Source organism: Palaemon carinicauda, chromosome 18 (assembly GCF_036898095.1).
Source record: "Palaemon carinicauda isolate YSFRI2023 chromosome 18, ASM3689809v2, whole genome shotgun sequence".
Taxonomy (NCBI): Eukaryota; Metazoa; Arthropoda; class Malacostraca; order Decapoda; family Palaemonidae; genus Palaemon; species Palaemon carinicauda.
In genome coordinates, this window is record NC_090742.1 from 105,499,711 (window position 1) to 105,513,724 (window position 14,014).

A 14,014-nucleotide genomic window follows, 5' to 3' on the forward strand; every position below is an offset into this window, starting at 1 on the left:
TAGGGACAACAAATAAGGGTTATGGACGAACCTCTAGAGATTGGTAATAAGTATATTGTTTGTATTTAGGGCAGACAGAGCATTGTTTCCTCCGGACATGAGATTGAAATCAAAATAGGGATAAGCATAGAATAGAGACCTTTTGTTAAATAAAATAAGATTATGAAATGTAAAATGCCACTTTCTCTGAAAAAAAAGTATTTAATCAGATGGTCTCTACTTTATTAAAACTTGGAGTCTTACTGAAGCCTTAAAACATAAGCTAGTTACAACTGAAAGATCAAAGGAAAAAATAATGATGGGAATATCACTAAGAACCAGAAAAAGAGCATCATGGATACATGAGCAAACTAAAGCATAGTATAATCTAACAACATGTAGGAAAAATAAATGGAAATGGGCAAGACATGTAATAAGAATAACAGAATGGTCCTTAGAGATATCTAAAGAAGCAGGGGTAGGAAAAGAGGACGAGGGATTGACGAACTAAGAAAATTTGCCGGTTCAAACTAGCATAGAAAGACCATACAGACACGAGTGGAAGGACATGTCTGAGGCCTTGCCCAGCAGTGGGGTAGTTACGGCTGACAATGAGAGTTAGTGGATCCTTTGACTGACCAGACAATAATGCATTGGATCCCTCTCTCCGGTTACGGCTAATTTTTCTTTGCCTACATATACACCGAATAGTGTGGCCTATTCTTTACACATTCTCGTTTTTCCTCATACACCTAACAACACTAAAATTACTAAACATGTCTTCGCTCAAGGGGCTCATTACTGTACTATAGTTCAGTGGCTACTTTCCTCTTGGTAAAGGTAGAAGAGACTCTTTTGCTATGGTAAGCATCGCTTCAAGGAGAAGGACACTCCAAAATCAAACCATTGTTCTCTAGTCTTGAGTAGTTCCACAGCCTCTATACCATCTTCTTCCACTGCCTTGGGGGTGCTTGAGGGTACACTCGGGCACACTATTCTATCTTATTTTTCTTCCTCTTATTTTGTTACAGTTTTGTTTATAGTTTATATAGGAAATATTTATTTTAATGTTGTTACTGTTATTAAAATATTTTTTTTCCTTGTTTCCTTTCCTCACTAGGCTATTTTCCCTGTTGGAGCCTCTGGGCTTATAGCATCCTGATTTTCCAACTAGGGTTTTAACTTACCTAGTGGTGGCGGTGGTGATAATAATAATATCAAAAGCAACATCTAATACATAAAAAAACCATAAAGCAAAGAAAGAGAGAAGTAGGTTACAGCCTATTCAACCTCCTTGGAATACAAAATCGGTCAAGGAAGCAATGGAAAGGACACACCCTCTCCCTCTGTAGCAAATTGAGATGGAGTGAAAGAAACAGCATCGGGTAGGAATTAGGTGGGGAGAAAGGGGAGTGGGGTGAAAGGGGTGGGGGATGGGGGAACAGGGAAGCATGCAGGGCTTACCCATGGACACCTTTGGCTTACCCCGCGAACGAACGAGAGGAATTTCTATGACAATGACTCCCTTCAAGAGGCGAGAAACAGGGTAGGGGGAAATACAGGAAATTCTCCAGAGGATGGAGCAGATAAATGAGAGAAGGAAAGAAGAAATTCCCATTGGTAAGGTCTGATGGCCAGAGATTTTTCTCTTTCTATTTTCACGAGAACTCTGCACATGCTCCTACAAATACAATAAAATAAAACCTTTTATTTCTGCAATATCTTACTACTTTTCTTCTTGGGGTTCAAGAGTTTGGAATTGTGTTCCTTGTTGACTATTGCTTATTACTTCCCTAATTACTTTATGGCTTGGATATATCATCTGATATGTGCTGAACAATATTAAGAAACTCGTACTCTAGATTTTTTTGAATATGTCATGAGGCTTTGCTAATAAACCGTTTACGTTCATATACCCAAGTGGATGACAAGAGATAGGCCTCGTCCGGCCATGATCTTTGAATAAAGTGAAAAATAAAGACTCAAAATTGATATATACGAATTCCGATTAGATACAGAGTAAAGCAAATGCACTTATTGACACCGTAGATCAAAATATTCAACTTGCAATATATCGAAATCAATATTTTAGGTCAACTGGCCAAGCGCAATGAACCAAGTATCAAGACAAAAATGATCTACCCAGCACTAATGCTCAATAATTCCTCTGGCATTCGATCTGTAATTCAGTTACTAGAATGTATTTCTTACATGTCTGGTAAGAAACTGATCCTTCCAGCCAATGAAAAAGATAAGCTGCGTTATATCATTTAAAACGAGCAAACACAACTATCATTGTCACCAAACGGGATAAAAGATGTAGGAGGTGATAGTAAACCATTTTGAGCAAACGTGTTCGATTCAATACTGTTAACTCTAATGCGAAAACTTCTACAAGCCAAAATCCAAATAGCTCTTAGGCCTCATATCAAGGCCTCATTCTCATGCATTACTGTCATTAAATACAAAGGGCACAAAATAGAGCTTCAATACATGAAGTGAACGGTTTAAGAGGAAAAAAAAATAAGTCTTAGGGTTGGGTAGCAGATCACAATACAAGATTATTCGATATGTATGTAACACTTCATGATACAACAAGATCTTTATCGAATTATGATTCACCTACTTCCTACACTACACCAGTAACTGGCAGTAAGTCCAATCGCCTAGAGAGTGTTACCGTTCTCTAATCCTGGAGAGTCATCAGATGGAAATTTAAAGAGAAATTAATTAACATCAGTCTAGAAGTCATTGATAGATTGAATTACTGAAAAATGGACGGACTATAAAATTGATGTTAGCAGAATGAAACTTCATTTATCCTTCAGAAGCCAGAAATACGGTGTAGTAAAAACAAAGAGACATCATCCGATGTACAGCGTGGTTTCCATTTTTGGGAATACTTAGACGATGTCCTCAAGTTTCAAATTGGATATAACAGTCCTTTGATGAAACACTGATCTTTCTCTCTCTCTCCTTTGCCACCAAAAAAGTTGCAACCAACAACATTTACTGACAACTAAGTACATATTTTGTTAATTAGGCCAAAAAAGGCACATTCCTATCTTATTTTTCTATTTTTCTTTCTCTGTTTATTTTTTTTTTTAATGGTGTGTTGGGCAGGCTTAATAAAAGTGCCATGTATGCCTGGTGGTCTATCAAGAGGTTGTATTCTCCTTATCTATTTCTATTTCTTCTCAAAACCATCCTTACTGTCCTCCCTTCAGTTGAAGTGGCTATCCTGGAGGGTATTTATCCGTGCATGGTGTATCGGCTCCTCCATTTTGACCAGTTTTTCTGGCTTTTTTTCTATAGTCTATGGGTTTGATCAATCATTTGATTTATATATCCTTAAAACAGATTGTTTTTGTTATCATTCTTGTTAATTTAGTTAAGTATAATGTATCTTTTTCATCACCATTAATTCTTATGCTTTCTGGAGACATTGAGCAAAATACGGGATCAGTACGTCGTAGATTTCGTCAATGTCGTCTACTGTATTGCAATATTCGTGGTCTTCATGCAAATATTCAAGACCTTACAGTTGCGTCCAGACGGTATGATATTCTTTTGTGCTCAGAAACTTTGGTTTCTAATATGAGGTACTCATCTGAGCTCCTTATAACTGGTTTTAAGAAGCCAATAATGTTAAAACGCAATGCCATCCCTAGGGCCAGGATAATGGCGGTGTAGATTAGGACTGAGTACCCTGCTTCTCATAAGCCCTACTATGAATGTGGATGTCATGAGATTCAGGTAATAAAAGTTGTGGTAGGCATAGCAACTTCTATTTGTGTTCGATCTACCGTAATCCTGACATGGATGATTCTATCTTAGAAACAAGATGATAGAAAGGCCTCTTTTGTCTTTCATGATGATTTCAATGCTCACCATGGGTAGTGTTTAAATTCTGCATCTCCTATCAATCACCATGGCTTAAGAGCTTTAGACTTTGCCTGTGAATCAGACTGTGAACAAATCATAAGTGAAGCTACTCACAGGTCTGGTAACTGCTTGGACCTCATATACACCGACTCCCCTGGCGTTATAACAAGTAAGGTTGGTTCTCCAGTCGGGACATCTGATCATGCTTTGATTTCATTAGTAGTGAAGACTGAGCAGCCTGTTCGTGGTGTATCTTACTCATGTAAGATTCATTTGAAATCTCAAGCAGACTGGAATAAGATTTTGCATGATCTTTGGGACTTGAATTGGTCACGACTCTACAATAGTGTTGATCCTGTAGTCCCTTTGAATGAGAATCTAGTCAACATAATTGATAGGCGGATCCCTTCTCATGTACTAAGGTACCGAGTAAAGGACAAGCTATGGTTCAATGATGATTGTAGACGGGTTTATTTGAAGAAGCAGGAGGCCTATCATCATTGGAAGAGTAACAGATCAGATTTGACCCGGAATAACTAAACTCAGCTTAGAGCTTTTGCTCAGAGAATTTATGCTTCAACTGAAAAAGAATACAATTTAACCTTAATAGAAACCCTTTCTGGTACAACTCAGGAGCATAAGTGGTGGACTACCCTTGAACTGCACTCTTTTGTCTAGATACAACAGTTCCTCCTTTACTTAAACCAGATAGCTTTGTCACCCAGTGTCCAAAGGAAAAGGCAACCTTTTTGGCTGATTTTTTTTACAGCAAGCAGACTAATGTAAAACTCGATCTTCCTCATTACTGTTTTCCTGAGGCTAAACTAACTAGTTTAGCTTTTTGATATCGTGAAATTAAAGCTCTCTTGATGGACCTTGAAGCTTATGGTGGTGTAAACCCAAATGGTATTTTTCCTTTGTTTTTATAAAGACTGCAGATTTGTTAACTCCAAAGCTATCTGTTATTTTGTGCAAGTTAGCAAGAAGAGGAGCTTTTAGCACTTATTGGAGAATTGGTAATGAAACTCCACTATGTAAATGTGTTTGTGGTAGCTCAAGTCCAACTGATTACTGCCCATGTTCCATAACTCTCATATTATCTAAAGTTTTTGAACGTCTTTTGGCAAAACGTCTTAATTGGTTTGCTGAAGGTAATTATCTGTTCCCTAGTTTGTAATTTGGTTTTCGTAAAGGACTTGGAGCATGTGATGCCCTTCTTACAATCTCCAATACTGTACAGAAAGCCCTTGATTGTGGTCAGGAAGTCTGTATGATTGTCCTTGATTTTAGTGCTGCCTTTGACCGTGTTATTCATGATGCCCTTGATTTCAAACTCAAATATTTGGGAGTGGGTGGGTCGTTTCTTAGCATCATCATTGAATTTTTAAGTAATAAATCGCAAAGAGTTATTGTTGATGGGCCCCATGGTGAGTATAGGAATGTGATATATTGTGTTCCACAGGGTAGTGTTCTTGGACCATTACTTTTCATACCATATACACATGACATGTGGTTTGGTCTAGAAAACAAGCTTCTTGCATATACAGATGCTGCTACTCTCTTTGCATCAATTCCATATCCTGAATGCAGATCTGGGGCTGTTGAATCTCTTAATAGAAATCTAGCTAAAATTAGTGCATGGTACAAATTATTGGGTATGAAGTTGAATCCTAACAAAACTCAAAGTATGATTGTAAGTAGGTCAAGGACCGCGGCTCCTCAATATCCTGATCTCAGCATTGATAATGTCTCTTTAACTTTGTATGACTGTGAAAATCTTAGGTATGGTTTTTGGCAGCAAATCTACTTTTGAGAAACGCATTAGGTTTGTGTCTTCTTCAATTGCACAAGAAATTGGCTTATTGAGAAAGTCTCTCAAGATTTTCGGTGATCAATTTATTCTGAAGAAGTGTTTTAATTCTTTCATTCTACCTTGTTTCTAGTATTGTTCTCCTATCAGGTCTTCAGCTGCTGATTCTCATCTGAATTTGTTGGACAGGAACTTACGGTCTATTAAATTTCTTATTCGTGATCTAGATATTAATGACTGCCACCGTCGTTCAATTGGTTAATTTTGCATGTTGCATAAGTCTTTTTATAATTCTGAACATCCTTTACATTTAGATCTTCCCGGACAATTCCATCCTCTTCGTAATACTAGATATACAGCTAATTGTAATAGTAAGGCCTTCTCCATCATGAGGCTCATACTACACAGTACTCTCGAAAATTTATTCCAGCTGTGGCCAAGTTGTGGAATGGTCTTCCTAATCGGGTAGTTGAATCAGTAGAACTTCAAAAGTTCAAACTCGCAGCAAATGTTTTTATGTTGCACAGGCTTGCATAAGTCCTTTTATAGTTTATATATCAAATATCTGTTTAAATGCTGTTAATGTTTGTAAAATATTTCATTTTTATTTGTCATTACTTCTTTTATTGTTTATTTATTTCCTTATTTTCTTTCCTCACTGGGCTATTTTTCCCTGTTGGAGCCCTTGGGCTTATAACATCTTGCTTTTCCACATGATATATATATATATATATATATGCATATATATTTATATATATATATATGTATATATATTCATAAATATGTATATATAGAGATATGTATATATAATATGTATATGCATACACATATAAATAAATATATATATATATATATATATATATATATATATATTTGTATATATAATATGTATTTGCATATATTATATATACATATATATATATATATATATATATATATATATATATATATATAGATAGATAGATAGATAGATATATATATATATATATATATATATATATATATAAACTGTATATATAAATGAAAAAAATTTTAAATGAATACATTCCAATGTTCTCCAGTGAAAATAAGCTAGCCAGTTAGGGCTTGTTATTGAAAAGTCAATGCATGATAAAGTACCTGTCCGGATATAGAAGTGAGTAGGCTCACCTCTATCTACTGTAGAACCCCAGTATCTTCCTTTTCTATTAATAATGCTAGCAGATTTCCTTTCGACAAGAATAAGAAATGGTTGATGGGACTGGTTTATCACCTGAGCCACACTATCATTAGTGAACGTATGGTATATTTCTGATTTAGATCTATTTGGACTGTTACTACTTTTAGAGTAAGACATAGATCTAAAGGATTGTGGAGAATACCACGGCTAACATGTATGAGACTTCCTCTATGACCTCTTTCCAGAAGATTACATGGTGTCCTGTAACTGACATATTTACTAAGGCATGGAATCAAAATATCTAGCATTGTTTCTTGAAGACTGGATGGTCATGAATTAGGAGTTTCAGCTCTTCATATATAGCCTTCAGACCTTAACAAATCCACTGTTAGATTGAAGAGAAAATAATAGTTTACTTTTTGGAAGACTCCTTTGCTGAAGCCTTTCTATTAGAGCTCTTTGAATTGATAGGAACCTCTGATAGTCTCTTTTTAAAAGTAGGACTTGCTAAGCTTAGCTTAATATTTTTCTTAGAAACTTTCATATCTACAGTAGTTGTCGTGGGAGCAGGTAAACCATGACATTCATCTTGGATATATTTCAATATCTTAATGGTTCATCGTCTTTATTTTGAGATAAAATACAATAACTATTAGCTATTTTTATATTTCTCGTGGGAAGCAGAAAGATGAGTCTCCCTCGTTTTCAATTAAAAGATGGAGAGATGTTATGATTATGTACCTTCTTTTTGAGAGGTGTATTTAATAGATCTCTAGATGAAGATTCTTCTCTTAAATCCGGCAACGATGTTGCCTAAGATGACAACCCTTAATCCGAGGTGTGGAAGATTGCACCAGTGCCAAATCATGGTGCATGGTATTTGCTTAAAAAGAGAATTAAAAAGAGAAAGTTTTCCATTACCTGGTCTAAGTAGTGTTGCATAACTCTCTGGATGTCTATTATCCATAGAATTTAAGGCTTTGGCATAACTTTTTGTTTTGCTTAGAATTCACCTAGCATATCCCACACTGATATTTCAGGCATCTGACTTCTGAACTGTTGTTTCTTCTATTTGATATTAAGGACATTTGTTATTGGGTGGCTTCTGATCCTAGCTACAATTAGTGCACTTTGCAACAGAAATGCAGGGGCCATGCTCAAGATCAGAACAATTGTCGTAGAGCTTTTCGTTTTTACATATATGTCCGAATTTAATGCAATTGTAGCTCTACAATGGTTTGTGTATGTCAAGCCAAACTGGTATTACGGTTTATTTTTTATTTGCCTACACATTCATCGTAAAGTCAGTTCTATTCTTTATACAGTCTCCTGTTTCCTCATACACCTGACAATACTAAGATGACCAAAAAAGTCTTCTTCACTCAAGGGGTTAACTAATACACTATAATTGATTAGTGGCTACTCTCCACTTAGTAAGGCTAGAAGAGACTCTTTAGCTATGGTAAGCAGCTCTTTTAGGAGAAGGACACTCCAAAATTAAACCATTGTTCTCTAGTCTTGGGTAATGTCATAGCCTCTGTACCATGGTCTTCCACTGTCTTGGGTTAGAGTTCTCTTGCTTGAGGGTACACCCAGCCAAGTAATTCGATCTGTTTCCTTATTTCCTTTCCATACTGGATTATTTTTCCTGCTGGACCGCTTGTGCAAATAGCATGCTGCTTCCCCAACTAGGGTTGTAGCTTAGCTAGTAATAATAAAAATAATTTGCTCTCCTCCTCTTTGAGGGTCATCCTAATTTCACTAATTTTACAGTATGGTTTTAAAGTCATCCATAAAGCTTCATAGTTACAATTTAAAACTATAACACAGATATGAAGCACTTTTATGTTCAATGATTTAGCTTCGCTATTTTGAATATTTGAAGAGTGGGTTATTTTTAGTGCCTAGGTCGTTAACAAAATTTTACTCAATCGAATTGTCAGAGGCTGTCAACAGTGTTGGGGCACGTCATGGTATCCAATGGTACGGGTAACATTGTCAATGTTATTCATTATTACTTTGGGGAAGACAGGAATAGTAATAAAAATAAGAAAAAAAATGAAAAAAAGGGCTTAAGTGAAAGATTTTAGTTAGACTGTCTGACATCCTAATAAAGAACCCACTAAAAGGAGTTAATTCCTCCACCAATGACACCTATGACAGCTGAATCCCAAACGTCCACTATGCCCGGTTATGGTACACTATGATTATAGTGATTCAAGTATAAGCCGAACGGGCTTGGTGGGAATAAAAGCATTTCAAGAACACAGTCAACCCCACTTTAATCATAGTGGCATGCACACCAGGCACAATGCCGAGAGTTCCATGTTTAATAAACTTGCCAACCCCTAAGTGACAAACTTCTTTACGAAAATAGTGACACGTGCCAATATAGGAATATTGACCCTCCTTTGGTTCAAACATTATCAGGTAGTTGGCAAGACCACCACAGCTCCCAAAATTGGTTTTTAAAAAAAAAAATGCAAACCCAGCAATGGTATCCCTTCCCAAAAAATCTAGACAGTGAAAAGGGGAACAGAGATTAGACAGTAAGGTGGGAGACCGTTGATAAAATATGAATGAGGTTGAAGTAGTAACGACCCATAGAAAAAGTATGATAGAAATTTTGAGTCAAACAGATGAAAACCATATTTCTCAGTTCGAGAGCCCTCTTGTTAAGAGAGTATTGAAAGCAAAACTTGTATTACATAAAGTATACTTTAATATAGACAGAGGTAACATATTTCATATTATACAACTCCAACTGTGATAAACAAAATAAGAATGGCATCAGATTTTTACTTTTACCGTTTCTTATATCAAACTTGTTACAGCTAGGTGACTTTCGATAAAAACCCATTCCCTTACAGCTACACTCTACTGTTCTTTATATTTTTTGTATTGCTGTGACCATCCGTACATTATTGTCATTATTGTCTGACAAGATTATGCTGTTTAGAACAAATATATCGTTTCTGCGTATTTTCACATATGAATTCAAAACATTTGTAGCACTTTGTAGGCCTACTTCTAAATCTCTTTACTCTCGAGGGCAAAATACCAATGGTAGTAGTCAAGCAAACTAATGAATGAAAATATTTATAAAATGGTGCTCTTCCTCCAACCTAATTTCTTAAAGATATATACTGTATTTGTGACAGCCATTGATCTAGAATCTCTTCCTCATAGAGATCGTTCTTGAAGACTACCCATCTTTGTGTACCAGGTGACTAGTTTGAGGTAACTTTTTCAATATTTCCATCAGATGGTTTGAAGTTTCTAAGTAAAGATACCTGTATATCACTACCTGCCTTAACCAAACCCTTTTCCAGTACTTTTTTTATGTTTTAATCGGGTATGTTGCTCAATTTCTTTTGGAGACTTTCAGCCACTCTTATAATATGATGTCATTTATATATAAAAAAAAAAGCGTACCAGGTACAAACTGGATCATTTCGTATGTGACTGCAAATTTAGGGATAAAACCATAGTCCTCTTCAAGAACATTTCAAACATATATAATCTTTGTTTTCAATTCAAAATCTACTTTTTATTTTAAATCAATAAAAGGAACTTTCACAGCATTACTGTCTAAAAATGTAATGTAGGTTTCAATCAAAATAATTAACATCTGATGTTGTTTTAAGCCTGATCGTTTATACTAGGCATCACTAAGTACAGATTCATAGTTAAGAGATTTTGGAATATTTATGCTAAATGGCACCTTCATATTTTCATTTATACCACCTGTAATTTTATCATCAGTGATTTTATTTAGAGTGAGTATATGGAATTGTATATAAAAGGAGCAAAGGTTATCCACATCAGCGATTACGGATAAGCGTATCCAGGGAAAGGGGTTCATATACCGATTGGCTCATGACTTGTTTTGGGAAGGATATTTAACTGCCAGACAACATTAAGAAAGTATCATATGCTATTCAGGAAATTCCCATTCTCTACCAATGGCACAATCAATATTTGTTTTCCAATAGTCCACTTTGTACTTTACCCATGTAGGATAACACCAAAACAGATGGAGGTGCGCAGGTAAGTTAAACCTACCTCTTACAAATGAGGTAATATGAATATGAAATCATCTTGCCTTTATGTGTGATGATGGACATCCGAAGATTCCTTGCCCTAGGAATGTATTCCCCTTAGAGTCTGATGAGCATTTAAGCATTATTCTGCCTAGAACCGGTCCAAAACCTCTTCTTGGTAGCAGAGAACAGACAAGACTCTCACAAACAGATTCAGATGTAAATCCCTTCCCAGCCATGATCCCTTCTCCCATTTATCCAAAAAGTGAAATTTTATGAATGATAAAATATCCACGCCATTTATATAAAAATTATACATGTATTTGTAAGAATTAGCAATAGGGGTTGGATAGCAAGATGGAGAAGGACTGATAAAATAAAGGGGAGGTTGTTATAAAATGCAACAATAGAAAACGAGTATAAAGAGACATTAAAGTTGAACTGGAGGTTAAGATACATTTTGCTCAGTTCGAGACCCTTCTTGCTTGCCACAAGGCTTCAATGTGAAAAATACTGTACCCCAATGAAGACGAGTGACATCAAGGCAAGCTCTTCTGAAAAGTGGTAATCTTTTTACCAATTTATCTTAATTTTTAAGGGACATTAATGAAAATATTAATCAGGACTTTATCCATTTTGATAACCAGATAAATATGTATGAGTTTCTTATGAACTCAGTCAGAAAGGTTGATTTTTCTATAATAGAAATGTCATGTACTATTCTAAAGAAAGTTTCTTTGTAACAGAAGTTGAAATAGAAAACAAACTTTTGGTAAAATTTGTAAATACATTTGATATTATAACGTTCACCAATGTTTGGCTTATGTTCTAAAACTTTATAAACAAATATAATCTTGGTAATGTTTGTTAGAATTAATTTTCTAAATATTTCTTCCTATAAAGTTATTAATTTCATATATTTAAATCTTTCCAGGTTAATCATCTGCGGTTAGGTGGCAGTATCATCCTTGAAAGTGCTTGGTGTGCCATCTCATTTCACGAATCCTATGCCAGTTTGCCTTGGGTAATGTGGGTGTCTTCTGTCTTTGGGTTCATTATGCCCATGCTCATACTTATCATCCTTTACTATAAAATTGGTAAGAAATTTTCTTCACTGAAATTTTATTTGTATTACATAAAGTGTACTTTAATATAGACAGAGATAACATATTTCATATTATACAACTCCAACCGTGATAAACAAAATAAGAATGGCATCAGGTTTTTACTTTTACCGTTGCTTATATCAAACTTGTTACAGCTAGGTGACTTTCGACAAAAGCCCATTCTTTTGCAGCTACACTCTACTGTTCTTTATATTTTTCGCATTGCTGAGACCATCCCTACATTATTGTCATTGAAGTATATATTGAAGGGATTACAGATCAAACAGTAGGGTTTTCTACAATGATAAAATAGTCCAGAAACCAAGGAACAGACCATTATGTCTTATTGGAGATGCCATTAGTAATGTGGATGCAGCTAGAGCATCCACTGTAAGCAACGTGCGTCAGGATACCTCTGCTGGTATGATAAAGGGGTGAGGGGTTCTGCAGATTTCATGACTACAACCATAGAAACTAGTGACAGAAGGGGAGATCAGAGCAGGTATTTGGAATGTCGGTACTTTAGTGGGAAGACTGGGGAAGATAGTACATGTGATGGAGAGGAGGAGGATAGATATTGTGTGTGTGCATGAGAAGAGAAGGAAAGAATATGGGGACTAGAGAGATATGAAATAGGCATAAGCTCTATTACAGCGATTCATGAGAGGGTAGGATTAGCGTAGAGATCTTAATAGATAATAACTGGAATGAACAGCATATGCCAAGCAGATGGATTGTCAAGAACAAGAAGAAGAATTATTTAGACAAGAGTTTGAGGCACCTATTAGATCAGTGAAAGAGGAAAAGAAGCTAATCATAGGACCAGATATGAATGGCAAAATGGGGAAGAGAATGGATGGATATCAGAAGGTGCATGTAAGCCATGGGTTTGGAATTAGAAATGAGGATGGGGAGTATATACTATTGATAGCTCAGAGTTTTGAATTATCATGTATGGACAGCTGGTTTCAGTAGTAGAATAAGCACCTGATAGCCTATGAAAGTTGAAGATTGGAAAGCCAAATATATTACATCCTGGTTAGAGGAGTTGATAAAAAATGTGATGAACAATAAAGGGATTTGGGGGAAGCATGTGCTAATCAACATAGACAGGTAGGTAGTGATGGATTTTAAAATAAAAGATAGAAAACCCAAGAGGAGAAATAGGAGATCTAGAATTAAGGTTTGGGATCTTAAAGAAGAGAAGAGTGAGCAATTAAGGAAGATTGTGAGAAAAATGACTGGAAAGGTTGAACTTAAAGAATAAACAGGGTAACAAAGGGCAAAAATATCTGTGTGGGTATGAAAGAAATAAATGAAGGGGAAACAGAGACACTAGTGGGAAGAACCAGCAGATATAGTGTGTCTAAAGGGTGAAAGTGGGGTGAAACAGAGAGGTGCAAGAGTCAGTTAAAAAAAAAATCAAAGTCATTGAAGGACTGGAAAGTAAGGCATGTACATGGTGCAGTGGAACAGTACAGAGAAGAGGAAAAAGATTCTAAGAGGAAAGTAGATTTAGCTATTGGAAGAGAGGTAGAGCAATTGAATGAAGCGTCGGAAACAAGGGAAGGGGAAAAGGATATCTATAAGATTTCAAACTTGAAGAAAAGGCAAAGACAGAATTTGGGGCTGGTGGGAGTTATCAAGGATAGAGATAGAGATATATCATAAAGGGATGAAGACATTAAGAGGAATTGGAGAATTTTGAATAACTATTCAATACTGAAAATGAGAGAGCGGAGATAGGAAAAGCACTAAAGGTGAAGGGGCCAGTAATGGAGATACGGAATACAGAAGTGAAGTGGGCATTGAGTAAAATCTAGAATGGTAAAGCACCAGGTCAATCACATTTTCAAATGGAAATGGTTAACATACTAGCTACAGAGGGGGAAGAATAAATGTTGGATTTATTAAGAACAATAGAGGAAAAAGAAATAGTACACAGACTGAGAGGAGAGTCTAATGCCATATATTTTTAAGCAGGAAAGTGATGCCATAGAATATGGTAACTACAGGGTAATTAAACTAACAG

The 14,014-nt window shown here is 35.8% G+C and overlaps 1 protein-coding gene across 2 annotated transcripts in view; it reads left to right on the plus strand.

Annotated features, from left to right (window-relative positions):
- LOC137657935 (neuromedin-U receptor 2-like) overlaps positions 1-14,014 on the plus strand; it is a 332,083-nt gene that overhangs the window by 284,751 nt on the left and 33,318 nt on the right. For both annotated transcript variants that reach the window (XM_068392633.1, XM_068392634.1), the window contains exon 5: positions 11,811-11,973. In XM_068392633.1, the coding sequence (XP_068248734.1) occupies positions 11,811-11,973 (163 nt within the window). The remainder of the gene's footprint in view (positions 1-11,810; positions 11,974-14,014) is intronic.